Source organism: Myxocyprinus asiaticus, chromosome 47 (assembly GCF_019703515.2).
Source record: "Myxocyprinus asiaticus isolate MX2 ecotype Aquarium Trade chromosome 47, UBuf_Myxa_2, whole genome shotgun sequence".
NCBI classification, from domain to species: Eukaryota; Metazoa; Chordata; class Actinopteri; order Cypriniformes; family Catostomidae; genus Myxocyprinus; species Myxocyprinus asiaticus.
The window spans coordinates 27,186,929-27,208,555 of NC_059390.1; the positions used below are offsets into that span (position 1 = coordinate 27,186,929).

General features: G+C 38.8%; 1 protein-coding gene across 2 annotated transcripts in view; it reads left to right on the forward strand.

Moving 5' to 3' along the window:
• The first annotated feature begins 6,187 nt into the window (after nt 1–6,187).
• Nucleotides 6,188–21,627, forward strand: part of gramd4a (GRAM domain containing 4a) — an 82,917-nt gene continuing 67,477 nt past the window's right edge. Inside the window, exon 1 of one of the 2 annotated variants that reach the window (XM_051691570.1) lies at nt 6,188–6,433. In XM_051691570.1, coding sequence (XP_051547530.1) covers nt 6,405–6,433 — 29 coding nt within the window. In that variant the 5' untranslated portion in view covers nt 6,188–6,404. The remainder of the gene's footprint in view (nt 6,434–21,627) is intronic. The other variant, XM_051691569.1, reaches the window with a different exon arrangement.

A 21,627-nucleotide genomic window follows, 5' to 3' on the forward strand; every position in this document is an offset into this window, starting at 1 on the left:
GACATGTGATATGTCTCCATCCTCTGACTGGCTTTGCCAGCAGGTGTGTCTTTAAGACCAAGCCTATACAATCTAGAGGGGGTCCAATAGAACTGCTGTAAAATCTTGAATTGCATAAAACGCACCCTTGTGTCTCTAGATGCGGACTTGATGTTTTTTAGAATCCTAGCCCACTCTCCCTCCTCCAATTCCAAGTTTAAATCTTTCTACCATAATCTCTTGAGAGAGGTTGAAGCTCCATCCCCCAGACTCTGAATTAACAGGGAGTAATACTCTGATGCCTCATGACCTTTTCCAAAAGCAGTAATCACCACTCCCATAGTATCTGTCGCTTTAGGGGGATGTATGCTATTCCCAAAAATAGTACAGAGCAAGTGGCACAGCTGTAGATACCTAAATAACTGAGATCTGGGGATCCCAAAATGTTGACCAAATTTTCAAAGGATCTCAACACACTACTCTCATATAGGTCACCGTGTGTAGTAACCCCCCTCACAATCCACTCTGACCAGCAGAAAGGGGACTTATTAATACATAATTTGGGGTTCAGCCATAAACTTGAGGCAACATTTAGATATACAGTATATCCGAATTAAACACTCTGGACACTTTTGTCCACACCAAGTGCAAATGCAAGATAACGGGGTGTAGTTTAACTTCTCCGGTTAGTTCTATAGAAAGGCTTTGCAATGGCAAAATAGGGGCAAGAACTTCCTGTTCAATACAAAACCAGGGAGGGGCTCTCTCAGGTGGAAGCGACCAATGAGCCAAATGTCTGAGACCGAATGCATAATAATAAAACAAAATTTTGGGTAGGCCTAGCCCACCTTTGTCAATTGGCCTATGCAGCTTACTGAAATGTAATCTGGGACACTTACCATTCCAAATGAAAGACTTCACTATGCTATCAAATTGCTTGAAATAAGAGAGGGGGACATCTATAGGGAGTGACTGTAGCAGGTAGTTGAATTTTAGCATACAATTTATTAAACCTTCCCAATCATCTATAAATGTAATGAAGCCCACCTGCCCACATCACTCGAAAACCTTTTTATTAAAGGGTCAAAATTAACTCTAACTAAATCAGACAAATTTGCTGGGAATAAAATACCCAAATACTTAATGCCCTGTTTGGGCCACTGGAAGGCGCCCGGCTGGAAAGCCGTTACTGGGCAGTTCGCTGTCAGAGCCAAAGTTTTGGATTTAGACCAATTGACTCTGTATCCTGAGAACTTAGAAAAGGAATTAATGATTCTGTGGAGGCAAGGCATAGATCTAGTAGAGTCAGAGACGAATAATAAAATATCATCTGCATAAAGCAGAAGCTTATGCGGCATACCTCCCGCCATCACCCCTGGAAAATCATCCTCCTTTTTTATCGCGGCTGCTAAAGGTTCCAGGGCAAGATAGAACAATAATGGGGAAAGAGGGCAACCCTGCCAGGTCCCCTTTTCAGAGTAAAATAATCTGAAATGAATCCATTTGTTTGTACCGCTGCTACAGGGTGTCTATAAAGCAACTTAATCCATTCAATAAACATACTCCCAAACCCATATATTTCCAAAATCTTAAAAAGATAATCCCATTCAACCTTATCAAATGCCTTTTCGGTGTCAAGTGAGATGGCAGCGACCAGAGTCTGATCATTTGCCACTGACCACGTGATATTGATGAAAAAGCTATCAGAAGAGCTGCGGCCACTAATAAACCCCACCTGATCTATATGTATAAGAGATATCATAACTTTACTTAATCGATTAGCCAAAATCATTGACAATATTTTAATGTCTAGCTGGATCAGGGAAATTGGATGGTAACTCTTACACTCGCTTGGGTCTTTGTCCTTTTTAAGAATCAGACTGATCCGGACTTGTGTCATGGTTGGCGGAAGCTTTCCATTCTTTAATGATTCCTTATTAACTTCTAACAAAAGTGGAGCCAGTTCTGTAGCATAAGATCTAAAAAATTCAGCGGCAAAGCCATCTGGCACCGGAGTCTTGCCTGTAGGCAAGGCCTTAATTACCTCACCAAGCTCCTCCAAGGCAGTAGCGGTTCCGGCTTGTATGATGCCCTGGGTGAAACCCGCTTCAACACGCCCCCAAAGTTGTTGACTGGGGGGCAACTGCCCATGTCGCCCATGCCTAAATCTGCCACTGCTCCAAGGTTATCTCAGAATCAAGAGACTTGTTTTGCTCAGTCGTCAATTTAGGGAGTTCTAAAGGTTCCACAAAGTTTCTAATATCTTCATCAGTAGACAAAGACGTGGAACTATAGAGATCAATATAGAACTCCTTAAAAGCATTATTAATATCAATGGCTGAGGTAAATAGTTCACCACCAGCAGATTTCAGCAGATTGCTTTATATATCTAGCCAAAAGCTTCCCTGCTTGTCCCCTGACTCAAAGTATGACTGTCTTGCTCTGAATAGCCAAAAATAGCCAAAGCCAAAAAATAGTATTATATCTGTATTTCAATCGGGTCAGTACTCTGAGGCCATCAAGCGACATTCGGCACTTCAGCTCTGCCTCAGCACTCTTAATATTCCCTTCCAACTCCACGAGTTCTTGTGCTTTGGATTTTTTGATGAATGAGGCATACTGTATGATCCGACCCCTAAGAACCACCTAAGTGCCTCCCAAGCCACGCCCACAGTTGGTACTGAGGACCAGTTGGTCTCCATATAAACATTGATTTCAGCCTTTAACATTTGTTGGAAATCAGGATTTTGCAAAAGGGATACATTAATGCGCCAACTAAATGATTTCTTTTTCTCCATATGTGGCAACATCTCTAAACTCACCAGAGCATGATCTGAGACTAAGATGTTTCCAATTGAGCAATCAACAACAGATGAAATGAGGGACTTCTAAAAAAATCTATTCTAGAATAAATCTTATGGACTGATAAAAAAAATAATAGTCCCTACCAGATGGGTTCAAAAGTCTCCAAATATCTGCAAGACCAAGATTTTTACACATCCTGTGAAGTGTCAATGTTGCCCTAGGGGGCTTACACACTTTTGCTTCACTATGATCAAGGACCATCAAAAGATTAAAGTCTCCTCCAAATATTATATCATGAGGGTGCCAACGGCTTGCAACATTCCTTCAAGATCTATAAAAAAGCCCTGATCATCAGCGTTAGGTGCATAAATATTAGCCAAAATCAACCTTTGCCCCTGAATTTCTTATAAAACAATAATGACTCTTCCTAAATTCTCTTTAATCTGTTTGAGACATTTGAACTGTAGATGTTTACTTATCAATGTAATGACTCCCCTGCTCTTACTTGAGCCAGCACTAAAGAAAACATGTCCACCCCATATCTTCCAAATATTTTCAGATTCCTGCAGGGAAATATGTGTTTATTGAAGAAACACTATATCATATTTCTTACATTTAAGAAAAGTAATAACCTTCCTTCTTTTTATGGGGTGCCCCAACCCATTCATATTCCACGTGGAGAGAGACAATCCACTCATATTAACATTTGACATTTTGACATATTAGAAAAAAGATTATAATGACCACATTCCAACATTAGTGCAAAAATCAAACCCCAAACTTCACCCAGAACCAAAAAGAAAAATGTGCTTATTAACACCACTCACAACAGCGCCAACTGGTGTCCATCCCTCTAAATTTAAACAATCCATGTACGCCTACGAGAGTCTCCTGTGACAACTTTGCCGTCAGATTGCTTAGGTCCGGTGTTTCTATAAAAATTTTGTGAGACAGAATTACATAACAGAAAATACTCTGTAAAACAACTCCAGCCACTAGCGGAACCAGCACAGAAAAAAAAAATATGTTTCCTCGGGCAGTCAAATAAATGTTCAGTGAGCTGGCTGTTCATGAGCGCAGGAGATTACCTAATCCTTCCAATGTCCTGCAAAAAATACTCCACAAAGGCACGTGCAGATTCTTCCACAACTGTCCCGAAGGAGTGTTATTCCACAAAACAAACTCCAGCCGCTAGGTGGAACCAGCATGAAAAGGGACAAAACAGGTGCCCCGTTTCCTCGGATGGTCAAGTGAATGTTCAGTGAGTCAAGCTCACTTGGGGGCAACGTGAGAAACACACCATTACTTCCTCAGTCCACTGATTTTATGAAAGACATAGCTTGTTGTGGGCATGTAAATATTTTGTGGCCATCCTTAATATCTATTCTCAATTTGGCTGGGAACATCAGTTCAAAAGCAACCTTACGTTGATGCAAAAGTTTCTTGAAGGAGTGTTATTCCACAAAACAAACTCCAGCCGCTAGGCAGAACCAACACAAAAAGAAACAAAAAGTCGCCCAGCTTCCTCAGACAGTCAAGTGTATGTTCAACGAGTCGAGTTCACTTGGAAATCACCAAATGGCTTACTCACCCCATTGACTCTATGAAAGACAATGCTTGCTGTGGACATGTAAATATTTTGCAGCCATCCTTAGTATCTATTCTCAGTTTGGCCGGAAACATCAGTGCAAAAGCGACCTTCCGTTGATGTAAGGGTTTCTTGTATTCCTTGAATCTATCACGTTTCTCTCTTGTTGAATTCACAAAGTCTGGGAACAAGAAAATGTTGTGGTTCTTCCAAGAAAGCCTTCCTTTACTCCTCGCCTCGCGTAACACGAGATCTTTATCGGACGATCTCAGAAATTTGGCCAGAATTAATCGAGGCCTGTCTCCCTTAGCCGATCTCCGAGCCGGGACTCTGTGAACTTGCTCGATTTCCAGCTTATGGCCTGTTATGTCGAGCGGACTCGGGAAGAGCTCGTCTAGGATTTTTACCATATTCGGATGTTGTTTCGCCGATTACGATTTTCAAGGTCTTCCATCTTTTCCCAAACGCGTTCCAAATCTACTTTGGTCGCTAGCAGATTAGCAGCTAATTCTCTCTCCGATGACTCCAGATAATCAATCAGTTTCTCAACATCTGACATTCTTGTAACCAGCTCAGAGAATTTCGCCTCTATGGAAGTGATCGATCGACGTATTACCGCAAGATCCTCCAAGTCCGCTATGACCTTCGCCAGCATTATAGACATGCTCAACAGCTGACGTTGAATTTCTCCTGCTGCACCATCCAAACTGAGTCCCTGGTATGCGGCCCTGTCTGGGGTATCAGCTTGAGCACGTAAGTGTCTTTTAATATCTCCAGAGCCAGAGGATTTTGAATTCTTTGACATGTTGACTTCTTAGAACAGTTATGTAGCAGGGTGTATCGAATCTCACCGGTTTAAGACACAAAAAAAAATAAAAACTAGCAAAGTGCGCAGAGCTCGCTGTTCACACGTCTGACCCCTGCATGGTGCCATGCGACTCCCCCCATTTTGTTTTTTTTTTTATACATTTGAAAATGTATACAAAATCTGGTTTTTGCTTGTCATTATGGGAAACTGAGTGTAGATTGATGTGAAACAAAAACATTTAAAGCATTTTAGCATTAAGCTGTAACATAACAATATGTGAAAAAATGAAGGGGTCTGAATACTTTATAAATGCACTGTGTATGTACTGTGTGTGTGTGTCTGTATATCTATCTATCTATCTATCTATCTATATATATATATATATATTAGTATACAATATTTATATATTTATAATTTTATGTATTTGCTATGCATATATCCTTTTTTAGACATAATGCATATTTTTAAAAGTGTTAAATAAAAAAATATAATGTAATAGAGACTAATGGTCAATGCATACAGATGTCTGCTTATATTTTATTGTGTGACACTATAATATATCTAAAATTATTTTATTTGTCTACTACTAGTACTACTTTCCTTTTGTTACAAAATTTTTCCAATTATTTTAATTAATGATTTCTACGCTGTTTTTATTGGTTTCATTTTAATTAAGAGACTTCGTGAAATATTTGTACTTTTAAAAAAATTATAATTTATCACACTGCAAAACTATTGAAATGAACTTTAATATAGTGCAAATCTTAAAAGAAATGGTGACTAGTTACACAACCTAGAAATTTACATAATTACAGATACATAGGCCTATACATTTTAACCTAAAATATTGATGTTGAGAAAAAAATGTCACGTCCGTGTTATTTATCAACTACCCAAAAACAGCGTGAGTCCGACATACAGTAGATAAGCTGTATCGTAGACTGTGCTGCGGCCCCTTTAAGAGATCAGCAAACGCGTTTAGAGGATCTGCCCGTCTGCTGTGTATGAGACTTCAGTGACATCAACAAGACACTCGCAGATATGATGTGTGTTCTCTCGAGGGATTGACATTAACTAAACAATAATCAAGACTCCCGGGAGATAAAAACAGCTCTTCAGGAGAGAGAGAAAGGTCCTACTGCTGATCGGAGATCTTATGAATATTTGCAGCAGTTTTCCAGCAGGTGTTCCTACAGGATCTATCTCACACTATCAGCAGGGTTCATGAAACTTCGCTCCGATTTACGAGATGGGTAAGATATTTCGATTTAAGATATAAGAAGGATATATTGAAGACGGCAACAGGCGATTTGCAATATGTGTCCATATGACTGTCATGATTCATAGATACAGGAATGTCCATTCTTATAAATGAAACACTTCATGAATATGACTCGTGTCGCACTAAGAGCTCACCGATTTAAATGGGCGGCTTTACGTCATAATAACATGTGTCTTGGCGTTTTCTGTTGTTACATTTAAATGCGTTCCAGGAATGTGACTGTTTGTCTGTCATTGTAACATCAGGGTCACAATGATTCTATAGAACATCAGGACTCGAGACACACACACACACACACACACTCACTCACACTCGCTGTTTAATGACACAAGTGATGAAGTGAATGTGGCTACATGTGTATGGTCACGGATAGGTGCATGATCCACTGATTGATTCAATGATCATTCATTTATCTGTTGATTCACTGATCCATTTTTATCAGTCCTTTTATTAATTAGTTTACTGACTTATTGATTCATTTATTAATTGATCTAATGAATCGATTGAGTAATTGTTCCAGTGATTGATTCACTGGTCTGTCGATTCATTTAAATGTTGATTGATTGGTCCATTTATTTATACTGTAAATAGTTTATTAATTGATTCATTGATCCATTGATCATTTTTTCATAAATTCTTTGATCCACTGATCTGTTGATCCATTCATTATATATGAATCTGTTTTCTAATTAGTCTACCAATTTATGGAACCATTGATTATTTGTTCCAGTGATTCATTTATCTGTTGATTCATTGATCCATTTATATATCAATCAGTATATTAATTAGTCTACTGATTCATCGATCCATTGATTAATTTGCTGTTTGATAATTGATCTATTGAATCATTGATTCACTGATCTGTTGATTCATTTATCTGTTGATTCACTGACCCATTTATTATATGTTGATATGATTTTTATTGATTTATGGATGATGGATCTGTTGATTAATTGTTCTATTGATTAATTGATCTATTGACTCATTGATCCACTGATTCCTTGATCTGTTTTTTTGTAATTAACAATTTTTATTGATTCATATATATACATCATAAAGAAAAACCCAACACATATACAATGAATCAACATTTCACATTTAAACCCCACTAATATCCCACCCTGACCCCCAATGAACACCCCTGTGGTCCCACATAATAACACACACACACACACACACACACACACACACACACACACAGATTATAATAAACATACATAAATAAACTAAACTACACTCTCCACATCCCCTCCCTTAGAGTCCCCCCAAAAAACTAAATAATTGCCCCATTTTTTAACAAATAAGACCCAAAACCCCAGCCTTCTACTTGTCACTTCCTCGAAAGCAGCCATCCTCCCCATTTCCACACACCACTCCAAAAAAGATGGCTCTCCATCCGACTTCCATCCCCTTAAAATTATTTGCCTGCCGATCATGAGACTGGTCAGAACCCAGTTTAGATGATTATCCCCCCAATTTATGACCAACCCATTACCCAAAATACAGAGTCTGTGACAAAGTAAAATTTGAGTGCTCAAAACGTCACACAAAAAAACTCTGAACTTTCAACCAAAACCAAAACCCCTAAAAAACATGGATTGTGTCTCCATCTTCTGCTTGGCATCGCCAGCAGGTGGGTGTGTCTTTAAGACCAAGCCTATATAATCTAGAGGGGGTCCAATAGAATCTATTTAAAATCTTAAATTGCATAAGACGAACCCTTGCATCTCTAGATGCAGACTTGACATTTTTTAGAATCCTAGCCCACACTTCCTCCTCCAATACCAAGTTGAAATCTTTCTCCCATAATCTCTTGGTAGAAGTTAAAGCTCTGTCCCCCAGACTCTGAATTAACAGGGAGTAATACACTGATTCCTCATGACCTTTACCAAAAGCTGTAATCACCTCTTCCAGAGTATCTGCCACTTTAGGGGCAAAAATATTACAGAGCAGGTGGCGCAGCTGTAAATACCTATAGAACTGAGATCTGGGAATCTCAAAGTGTTGAACCAAATTTTCAAAAGATCTCAACACTCCACTCTCATATAGGTCACCGAGTGTAGTAACCCCCCCCACAATCCACTCTGACCAGCAGGATGGGGACCTTTCAATACATAGTTTAGGGTTCAGCCATATGCTCGAGGCAACATTTAAATAAATGTCCGAATTAAACACTCTGGACACTTTTGTCCATACTGTGTGCCAATGCGAGATAACGGGGTGTGACTTAACTACTCCAGTTAGTTTAATAGAAAGGCTTTGCAATGGGGAAATAGGGGCAAGAACTTCCTGTTCAATACAAAAGTTACCAATGAGCCAAATGTCTGAGACCGAATGCATAATAATAAAACAAAATCTTGGGTAGGCCTAGCCCACCATTGTCAATCGGCCTATGTAATTTATTAAAATGTACTCTAGGACGTTTACCATTCCAAATGAAGGACTTCGCTATACTATCAAATTGCTTGAAATAAGAGAGGGGGACATCTACAGGGAGAGACTGTAACAAGCAGTTGAATTTTGGAATACAATTCATTTTAATAACATTAACCTTCCCAATCATAGATAAATGTAATGAAGCCCACCTACCCACATCACACGAAAACATAACTCTAACTAAATTTGCAGGGAATAAAATGCCCAAATACTTAATGGACCACTGGAAGGCACCTGGCTGGAAAGCCGTTACTGGGCAGTTCGCTGTCAGAGCCAAAGCTTCAGATTTTGACCAATTGGCTCTGTATCCCGAGAACTTAGAAAAGGAATTAATAATTCTGTGGAGGCAAGGCATAGATCTAGTAGAGTCGGAGACAAATAACAAAAAAATAATTTGCGTAAAGCAAAAGCATATGTGCCACGCCACCCGCCACCACCCCTGGAAAATCATCTTCCTTTCTTATCATGGCTGCTAATGGTTCCAGGGCAAGACAGAACAATAATGGGGAAAGAGGGTAACCCTACAGGGTGCCCCTATCCAGAGTAAAATAATCTGAATTTAATCCATTAGTTTGTACCACCACCACCGGGTGTCTATAAAGTAACTTGATCCAACTAATAAAAGTTTCAGTTTTAATAAACCTGAACCGGTTTATTTCCAACATCTTAAAAAGATAATCCCATTCTACCATATCAAACGCCTTTCGGCGTCAAGTGAGATGGCAGCGACCGGAGTCTGATCATTCACCACTGACCACATGATATTGATGATATGCCTAATATTATCAGAAGAGCTACGACCCCGAATAAATCCCACCTGATCTATATGTATAAGAGATGTCATAACTTAATCGGTTAGCCAGAACTTTTGACAATATTTTAACATCTAGCTAGATCAGGGAAATTGGACGGTAACTCTTGGATCTTTGTCTTTTTTAAGAATCAGACTGATCCAGGCTTGTCATGGTTGGCGGAAGCTTTCAATTCTTTAATGATTCCATATAAGCTTCTAACAAAAGTGGAGCCAGTTTTGTAGCATAAGATCTAAAAAATGGAGCCTTGACTGTAGGCAAGCCCTTAATTACCTCTCCAAGCTCCTCCAAGGTTATCTCAGAATCAACATAATTTTTGCTCCGTCGTCAGTTTAGGGAGATCTAATGGTTCCACAAAATTTCTAATATCCTCATCAGTAGACGAATATGTGGAACTATAAAGATCAAGATAGAATTATTTTAAGCATTATTAATATCAATGGCTGAGATAAATATTTCACCACCAGCAGATTTCACTGAGGGAATGGTAGAAAAAGACTCTCTCTGCTTTATATATCTAGCCAAAAGCTTCCCTGCTTTGTCCCCCAACTCAAAGTATGACTGTCTTGCCCTAAATAGCTAAAACTCCACCTTACGCAACAAAATAGTATTATATCTTTATTTCAATCAGGTCAATTCTCTGAGGCCATAAGACGACATTCAATGCTTCAGCTCTGCCTTGGCACTTTAATATTCCCTTCCAACTCCATGAGTTCTCGTGCTCTGGATTTTTTGATGAATGATGCATACTGAATGATCTGACCACTAAGAACCGCCTTAAGTGCCTCCCAAGCCACACCCACAGAAGATACTAAGGACCAGTTTGTCTCCATATAAACATTGATTTCAGCCTTTAGCATTTGTTGGAAATCAGGATTTTGAAAAAGTGATACATTAAAGTGGCAACTATGATTTATTTTTCTCTGTATGTGGCAACACCTCTAAACTCACCGGGGCATGATCTGAGACTAAGATGTTTCCAATTGAACAATCAACGACAGAAGAAATGAGAGATTTAGATATAAAAAAATAAAAAAAAAACATTTCTAGAATAAATCTTATGGACTGATGGAAAAAAAAAAATGTATAGTCCCGGCTTGCAACATCCCTTCAAGATCTATAAAAAAAGCCCTGATCATCAGCATTAGGTGCGTAAATATTAGCCAAAATCAACTTTTGCTCCTGAATTTCTGACATTTGAATTGTAGATGTTTACTCATCAATGTAATGACTCCCTGCTCTTACTTGAGCCAGCACTAAAGAAAACATGTCCACCCCATATCTTCCCAAATGTTTCAGCTTCCTGTGGGGAAAGATGCGTTTCTTGAAGAAACACTATATCATATTTCTTACGTTTAAGAAAAGAAATAACCTTCCTTTTTTTATGGGGTGCCCCAACTCATTCACATTCCACGTGGAGAGAGACAATCCACTCATATTAACATTTTACATTTTGACATATGCGAAAAAATAAATTGTGTGTCAAAAATAAAATTAAAAAGAGCACATTCCACACTGGTGCAACAATCAAACCCCGAATTTCCCCCAGAACCAAACAAACAGAAAAAAGAAAAACGTGCGCATTAAACCTGCGCACGACAGCGCCAACCAGCGTCCATCCCTCTAAACTCAAACAGTCCATGTATGCCTACGAGAGTGCCTGTGACAGCTTTGCTCAAGTCTCAAGATTGCTTCTGTACAAATTTGTGAGACAGAATTACACAGCAAAAAATAGTCTATTAAACAAACTCCAGCCCATAAGCGGAATAAACACACACACACACACACAAAAAAACATGTGGATTCATCCACTTAACTGTCAACATGAAAATCACCAAAAGGCTTACTCACTCCAATGTTTTTATGAAAGACAGTGCTTGCTGCAGGCATGTAAATACTTTGCGGCCATCCTTAGTATCTATTCTCAGTTTGGCCGGAAACATCAGAGCAAAAGTGATCTTCCATTGATGTAAGAGATTCTTGCATTCCTTGAATCGATCATGTTTCTCTCATGTTGAATTCGCAAAGTCTGGAAACGAGAAAATTTTGTGATTCTTCTAAGAAAGCCTTCCTTTACTCCTTGCCTCACGTAACACAAGATCTTTATCAGATGATCTCAGAAATTTGGCCAGAATTGATTGGGGCCTGTCTCCCTCAGCTGATCTCCGAGCCGGGACTCTGTGAACTCGATCGATTTCCAGCTTGTGGCCTGTAATGACAAAGAGGAGACTCAAGAAGAGCTCATCTAGGAATTTCACCATATCTCTGCCTTCCTCATGCTCCGGAATTCCAACAATTCAGACGTTATTCCGCCTATTGCGGTTTTCCAAATCAAGTTTTCAAAAATTCATTCCACGTCTATCTTGGTGGTTAGCGGATTAGCGACTAACTCCCTCTCCGAAGACTGCAGAATCGATCCGTCTCTTGAAGTCCATCAATCTTGTAACCAACTCAGTAGGGGTGTGACGATACACTTAGCTTCCGAGAATAGACGATACATGATACTGGGTTCACGAGAATGAGATGAGACGATATTTTAACACTATATACACTACCGATCAAAAGTTTTGAAACACTCATTCTTTATTATAATTTTTTTCATATTTAGAATAATAGTAAAGTCATTAAAACTATTGAATAACATAAATGGAACTATGGGAATTATGTTGTGACTAAACAAAATCCAAAATAAATCAAAACTGTGTTATATTTTAGCATCTTCAAAGTAGTCACCCTTTGCCTAGAATTTGCAGACATGTACTCTTGACATTTTCTCAACCAACTTCTTGAGGTATCACCCTGGGATGCTTTTTAAACAGTATTGAAGGAGTTCCCATCTATGTTGGGCACTTATTGGCTGCTTTTCTTTATTATTTGGTCCAAGTCATCAATTTCAAAAAATTTTTTTTATTTTTTATTAAATTTTAGTTTTATAATGAAATAAATTAATATGGTGGCACAATTATATTTTTGTCTACAAAACTAATTTCAAACATTTAAGCATACACCTTCAGATCAAAAGATTTTTAAGATCATGAGAAACATTTCAGGCAAGTGTTTCAAAACTTTTGACCGGTAGTGTATATCACTGGAAAAATAGTCTTTTATTCGACTGAAAGTCACAAAATGCAAAACAATGCAGGTGCATTTTGAAATGTTTTAACTAATCATCTTTTAATGAATGTCACTTTAGTTCTGCTTTCTGAGTGTGAATTATCCAATGCAGTAAAAGACAGAACAATATGCAAGCACTGTAAAAGGTTTTGCCACAAACTCAACTGACTGGCTTCTCCCCTGTATGAATTCACATGAGTCTCTTCAGACCTGGTTGATTTTAGTTGATTGCTGCGGTGGTTCTGTAGGTGTCTTTGCATATTGCTTGTGTTAGCCACGGTGTACGGCACTATTTTCTTACAGTGCTTACATATTGGCTGTGTCTCGTTTGGAAGGCTGCGTCCTCCGGAGGTCGCATTTGTCGGCCGCATACATCATCGAGGCTGTCTCTTTTCTTTTTCTTTTTTTCGGGAATGCAAAAAAGGTAAACAATTGTATAAATGTAAGTGCATATACATAAAAGGCATTGACAACAGATAAAAAATAAGAAAAAGACCAAAAAAGAAAAAAATGAAATGAGACAGCCTCAATGACATATGCGACCGATAAATGCGACCTCCGGAGGACGCAGCCTTTCAAACGAGACACAGCCTTTGTTCGTGTCTTGTCTGTCACTCTGTCGCCGTTCATTGTTTCCACCGGGTACCTAAAATGCTGCCACACAGACGATTTAAAAGTGGCGGGGGCATCTTCTATGCTAATTTCACCCTCACACTCATGCTGATATCGTGAGACAGCTTTTCACCTCAACAAGAAATATCGTCACGTTTTAATATTGCGAGATCTCGTGGCACGAGATCTCATCACACCCCTACAACTCAGAGAATTTTGATTCCATTGCCGTAATCAATTGACGTATTACAGCAAGATCCTCTAAGTCGGCAACAACTTTCGTCAGCAGTTGGACAGTTGACACTGGATTTCTCTCACCATCCAAACTGAGTCCCTGGTCCGCAGGCCATTGGCCAGTCGATTCATTGATGCATTTATATATTGATCTATTTATTAATTAGTCTACTGATTTATTGACTTTGAAATTTTTTATTTTAATTTTTTTCACCCAATTTGGAATGCCCAATTCCCAGTGCGCTTTTAAATCCTCGTGGTGGCGTAGTGATTCACCTCAATCCAGGTGGCGGAGGATGAATCCCAGTTGCCTCCGCGTCTGAGACCATCAACCCATGTATCAGCTTGTTGAGCGTGTTGCCACGGAGACATAGCACGTGTGGAGGCTTCACGCCACCCACCGCGGCATCCGCACTCAACTCACCACGCGCCCCACCAAGAACGAACCACATTATTGCGACCACGAGGAGGTTACCCCATGTGACTCTACCTACCCTAGCAACCGGGCCAAAACTAGCGAAATAGCGAACTCCAGGGGTGGTAGCCAGCGTCTTTTACCACTGAGCAACCCAGGCCCCCTATTGACCCATTGATTAATTGTTCCACTGATTCTTTGATCCACTTAATTGAGCCATTGATTCACTGATCAGTTGATTTTTTTTTGATTAATTTATCTGATTCTTTGATCGTTATATATTGATCCATTGATTTTTGATCCATTGAATCAGTGATTCATTAATTTACTGCTCTGTTGAGCCATTGATTCATTTCACTGTTGATTCAGTAATTCATTTATTATATATCGATCAGTTTTTAATTAGTATACTGATTTATGGATCCATTGATTAATTCTTCCATTGATTCTTTCATCCACTGAATCATTGATGTATTAATTTACTGCTCTGTTGATCCGCTGATTCATTTCACTGTTGATTCAGTAATTCATTTATTATATATCGATTCATTTTTTAATTAGTGTACTGATTTATGGATCCATTGATTAATTGTTCCATTGATTCTTTCATCAACTGAATCATTGATTCATTAATTTATTGATCTGTTCATCTGTCAAATCATTTATATATGATTTGATTTATTTATTATATATCGATCCATTTTTAATTAGTCTACTGATTCATTGATCCATTGATTCTTTCATCCACTGAATCATGGATTTATTAATTCTGTAATCTGTTGATCCATTGATTCACTTAACTGTTGATTTATTGATCATTTTATTAGGCTATATACAGATCCATTTTTTAAATCATCTACTGATTTATGGATCCATTGATTCACTGATCTGCTGATTTATTTATCTCTTTGTTTATCCATTTATAAATTAATTTGATTACTAATTTGTATACTGATTCATTGATCCAGTGATTAATTGTTCTAGTGATTCATTCATCCACTTAATCATTGATTAATTGATCATTTGTGTCATTAATATATTCATTCTTCGATACATTGAATCATTCACTGATCCATTGATTCAGTGGTCTGTTCATTCATTGAATCATTGATTCGTTTAGTCATTGATTCATTGTATTTTATATATACTGATTCATTAATTCGCTGAAATATTGATCTATTGATTTGTTGATCTAGTGATTAATTGATCGGTTGAATCATCAATCCGTTGATCTATTAATTAATTGATTATTGACTCATTGATCTAATAATTGATCCATTATTTTTTGATCTACAGATGAATTAATTGATCTATTAATTCTCTCATAAATTGGTTCACCGAATCATAATTTGACTCCTGAATGAGGTCACAACTCATCTCTTCGAGGCTAAAGATGAAGTATGCTGCCAGTGTCAAAACACGGGGTTTAACAGTATCTATAAACAGTATCTATATCTAACAGTAACCTTATCTATTAAATTACCTATGAAATTGCCAACGTTATGATAATTAATCAATTAAAAAAAAAAATCTTGTGTTCTCAAGAGAATCGTGTCTGTGATCAGTGTAAACTTCTTGTAAAATCATTGATTAGAATGCCTGCCGTGGGAGTGTTAATGTAGGCAGCACCTGTAATTTTGAACTTTGATTATGATTCATGCAGAATTCTAGTAATTTGTGTATTTGTATATGTACAGTATAACACTGATTTGATCATGAATGGACTGAATACACTGTCTGTCTCGTATATATCAATATCCATTTGCTGTTGAGTCATCATGTATTCTCACAGTTCTTCCTCAATGGGAATGGTCTGTTGTCTTTTGTAAGAGCCACACTTCCTGCTGCCAGGTGGTGGTGCTGTGACCCAAAATAGTCAAATCCATTAGTAGATTAGCTACTAAACATACATATCAATGTTGATCTAAATCACACATTGCACACAGAAGACACTTCCTGTTTCCCATTTTTTAAATAATTGAATGCCTCGCAATGGCAACACCATTCGAAATATCAAAATATGTTCGCAATTTAGCATTTTCAGTGTCTTGGCATAATGTTGTCTAAATGTGGTGACCACATCACCAAGGAGGAGTAATTAAAAGTTCAGACACTGCAATATTTAAAAAATCCAAAATGGCCGACTTCCTGCTGGGTGGACCTAATGACTGTAATTATGAAAGTTGTCCGGCTTGATGAGAAATATATATGTACCAATTTTGGTGACCGTAGGTGCAATATTTTACTTCCAGTGGCATGTTTTACCTTTTCAAGAGCATTTTTTCCATTCTAACCATATAAAATGACCCTGTCATCCATTTATGTTATAATTTAAACAAGTTTCAATAATTACAAAATTACATGATCTGTACATTACATATATGCATTGTTACTGAAACAAATCTTCGAAAAAAAATGTCTCATTCACATATTTCCAAATATTTTGGAAAATTATTATTGATTTGTTATTTATATTAAAATTAACATAGCCTACAAAACTAATGCACAGACACAGAGGAGATGACAGCATTTCTCCAGATTTAGAATGAGTTTAAAATAAATTTAGCAACTTCATGTCAATTGAATAAAACAATGCAAAAATAAACATTTCACAATTAAAATTTGTCAGATATGAGTGGTTATTGTAAAATTATTATTATAATTATCATTAATAATGCTATTTATACATGTATATAGATTTTTTTTTTATATGATTATTATTATCTACATTGTACTATTTGGTTGCATTATATTTTGTGTTCTCTCAGACCTGATTATCTTAATAAATATACATCCATCCATCCCTCCCGCACTTTTGGCTTCTAGCTGGTGAGGAGGCTTTTCAAACAGACAGATATGTGAGATGAGCCGATGTCAGGGGAGTAAGTTATAGCACAGGGAGCGAATGTGTTACTCACTAAGACAGTCAATTTTGAATAAATGGTCTAAACTGTCACGTAATTTAGCATGTGAGTATGACACCGGACTGATGCAGAGCGTGAGAAGTGGAGTGCCAATCTCTGCACATTTATGGCTCGAGCATCCGTCACTGACTCTGCACAATGGACGGCATGAAACAAATTATGTTCAGCAAAAATTCCAATGAAGATTGCAATGTATGTATTTTGAACTATATCAGATGTTATTAATAAAACAACAGGAACTCTTTACATTGGCATTTTTGGCCCCCATATTTTGAATTTAGGGGACATTTTTGCCCAGAGCCCCCATTAATTTCTGACCCTGGATGGAACGCTAGAGAGATGGAGATGAGAGATGTAACAGGTGTTTAAGTGTCTCTCTTCACCATGCAGCTGGTACACAAAGCATTTTTGCTATTTCTGTCTTTCTTGTCAAATGTGCTTCGTCAAAATGTCTCCAGTTACACATGTAACCTCAGTTCCCTGAGATGAAGGGAACGAGACAAAGCGGTGAAAAGCTTTGGGGGGAAATTCTTCTCCGACTACTTAATTGAAGCCATTGTATCATAATGGAAATCTTATGATTGGCAATGGTGTTTGAGCCCCGTCCTTTTCGGCGCGCATTTGCCCTATATAAGTGGGCGCTCAATCACCATTTCTTCAGAATTTTCGAACTGAAGGACAAGAACGCAACGCTCATACCTCAAAACTCTGAAGTAGTAGTGCGGCCAAGTTCCACAGTGTCTCATTCCCTTCATCTCAGGGAACTGACATTACATGTGTAACCGGAGATGTTCCCTATTGATTCAGTTCACTCAACATTTCAGTGAAATGCTTTGGGGAAGTCCTTCAAGTGTATGAATTAATGAATATGGTTTTCAATATGGTGAAAACCATATTGGAAGTTGATCTCAGATGGAAGTTAATCTCAGCCTGGGAATCTATATGAACCAAATAAAAAGAAAGAAATGTATTCCTTATTGGAAGTGCTTGTGACTTCTAAGGGGGATAATTTCAACAACAGCCTATATATAGGTGGCTGTAGCAAAATATACATATATCTGGTAGCCCACCTGTAATAAAAGGGCCTGGGCTCACCTGCTGAGTGTTGGAACAAAAAACGCTTTAGACAGAGAGGACGTTGGAAGAGATGCCACATAGTGTTTGTGATGACCAACCTGCTGCAAAGCATATGTCCTGCAAGGACACACCATTTGTCCATGCCCATGAAGAGGCCATGCCTCTAGTTGAATGCACTTTCACACCAATAGGGCATCTCATGCCATGTGATTCATAAGCGAGGGCACTCGCATCAACGATCCACTGAGAAAACCTGGACCACCTGAGACCTGAAAGGCGTGGATAGAACCTTAGGCACATAGCCTTTTTGGGTTGATGGTGGCTTTTGAAATACCCAGCCCAAATACAATCCATGAGCTGTCGACCGACATCGCCTGCATATCATCCACTTGTTTAACTGAGGCCAGAGCCAATAGGAGTGCGGTCTTAGGGAAAGCACACGCAACTCCACAAATTCCAAAGGTCCGAATGGGGGGGCTCGTGAGCACCTTCAGCGTCAGGTTTAAATCCCAAGCTGGGATCTGTAGCAGGGCGAGGGGGTTTAGGTGCCTCTCTCCCTTGACGAACTGAAAAATAGAACATGTCTGCCCATGGAGGAGCCAGCCTCCGGAGTGTGATATGCCAACATAGTTGCTACCTAAGCGTCGATGTGGTGAGATCCGTGTCCAGCTGCTCTTGGAGGAACACGAGGAACTCCGCTATGGAGCAGTTCACCGAGTCTTCATCACGTGAAGAGCACAAATTTGTAAACATGCCACTTAGTGCATAGAGGCTCACGGACAGCGCTTTAGCTTGCAGAATGGCATTCACCTCAGCTGGGCACATCATTTATGTAAGCTACCACTGTCATGTTGTCCTATCAAATCAGAACGTGGTGATTCGCTACCTTGGAATGCAAAGCCCTCAAGGCTAAGAGATGGCTAGTATTTCAAGACGACTGAAGTGCTAGATGCCGAATACTGGTCCGTGATTACCACCTTTGCTAGAAGACCTGACACAGCATGATGCTGTTAAAAGGTTGGAGCTGTCCAAGATGACCATAGATGACCGAACGCTGTAAGCGAGATAACGGGTGCGTTGGCTTGCTCACTAGAGGAGATAGATTACTGCTCACCACCTTTTACCCACACAGTGTGTGTGGGAAAAAGAAGCATGATGGGATTCTTCGAGTGCATGCACCTCGTGCATTGCAACAAGTGCTTTTCTCTTTATGAGAACATCCTTTATTTAAACACAACACACAGAAGCAACATTCTGTGTAATATCCCAGTCCTGACGAACTCTGGCAAGAGGGGGAGAGAAATGAGAATGTTTGTGTGTCTCGTGAAGGCATCACAAGTGCTTTTTTGTAAGAATCTTTGTGTGCGAACTCTGACGGGGAATGAGCAGTGCGTGAATGTGTATGTGCGTCTCTTGCAACAAGCACTTTCTCTTTTGTGTAAGAGCATTTGTTGTATGAACAGAACACACAGAAACACATTTGTGTATCATCCCAGCAACCTACGGTGGGGAAAGAGCAGCGTATGAATGTATGTGTTTCAATATTTGTGTCTAGCACATTTTAGATTTTTATGAAAACATAGCTTATGTGATCACAATACACACAAACAGCCTGCGTGAAGCCTCTTGGTGAACACCAGAGGGGAGGGAAGTGAACAGTGTGTAAATGTGCATGTGTTGAGCATGTGCAGCGCGAGCAGATGGAACAAGTACTTTCTCTATTGTTTGAAGATTGTTTATGTGAAAATCATCACACAGAAACAACACGTAATCTCCCAGTGAACTCTGGCGAGGAGGGTAAGTGAACAGCATGTAAATGTGCGTGCGTGCCGAACATTTGCAGCACGCAGACGCAAACAGTTGTTTCTTTATTGTATGAGAAGATTGTTTATGTGAACACAACACAAAGGAACACACTTGTCTACCATCCCGGCTTACCCGGCAGCGATGAGTAATGTGTGCATCTCGACAGTGAGCACATTTTATTTTATTTTTTTTGTGTGAAAACAAAACACACAGAAACACATTTGTCTGTCATCATGGCATACCAGGTGAGGATGAGCAGCGTATGAATGTGGCTTCTCGAAGCGAGCGCATTTCTGTTTCTTGTGAAAACATTCTCTATTTGAACACAGCAGAGAAACTATTCGATGGCTCAGTTGTCTTTGGCAGAGCCGGATGAACAGATCAATTCAGTCTTGAAGGAAGACAATTCTGAATAAATTGTGATTGAGCGCCTGCTTGTATAGTGCAAATGTGCGCCTAAAAGGGCGGGGCTCAAACACCATTGGCAATCATAAGATTGCTGTTATGATACAAGGGCTTCAACTAGATCGTCGGAGAAAGAATTCCCCCCAAAGCATTTCACCGCAATGTCGAGTGAACTGAATCGATAGGGAACTATTGATCGCTCCAACGTCAAGCGCATGCAATGTTGCAGCTTTGTAAATTATAAACAGGAGCGATCGCGGAGATACATTATAATGCCATTTGCAGGTCAAATTAACAGGTTTAGAAAGGTCTATACATCTATAACATCTTAAGTTCAGTAAAGCACTCCCTCACTGCACATGCTCACACTAAACTCAAGTGCTCAATTGCTGCTGACAGCTGCTTTTGAGAGAGCGGGAGAGAGAGTGCAGATTTACTCGCGCATCTTCTGGAATTAGCCTATAGTTTGATACAAAACAAGTTTATTGATTTGATTTGTTCATCTGTATCTATTGGTTCAATAATTCACAGTTTCACCATAAAGTGAATAAAAGCTATGAATGTGGAACTTGCAGGAATTATTCAAATTGTGTGCTATGCTATACCCGCAATCCTGCGCCAAATTTCAGGCCGTTTCGACGTACAGAGTCATGTGACAAAACAACAATGCTGATCAAACTCCAACAAATCTATCCATTTGGTAAGAAACCTAATTAATTTTTTATATTGAAATATGAAAGTCAAAAGATTTCAGTATCTATTTTCATCCCATGTGCCATTTTTAAACTTTAAGCGATTTCTCGCAAAACACCAAACTGTTAAACACAATGTACACTATTGTGTACTTTAGCAGTATTGTTCCTAAGAAATCCTATATTTATTGTACATTATCACATGAGAATTCATGTGTTCATCCAAAAGCTGAAAAATGTTGCTTTTGTTCAGAGACCAGTGTCATTCACTAAATAGAGAGCAAGGGAGACTCCTATAGCTTTTCTATTCATCCAAGTGCATTCACTCCTAACATCCGACCAAAAGTTCAGTTTCAGGCTGCAGATGATGTTTGGACCACTCAAGATGTTTGGCAGACATGGGACAATGATAATCAATACATAGATTCAGAATTTAAAATGTATAATGTTATTTTAAAGGTGCACTCAGTAACTTTTTGTCATCTTGGACTTACAGTGACACCTAGTGGTGTGGATGCAGCATCATTCAAAAATTTTCAATTTTCATATTCAATAGTTGTAGTTTCAGATGCCATTGTAGAAATTCACTATTCACAGTCAGCCATGATTAATTGAATCCAAGAGTGAAAGTGTCCAAT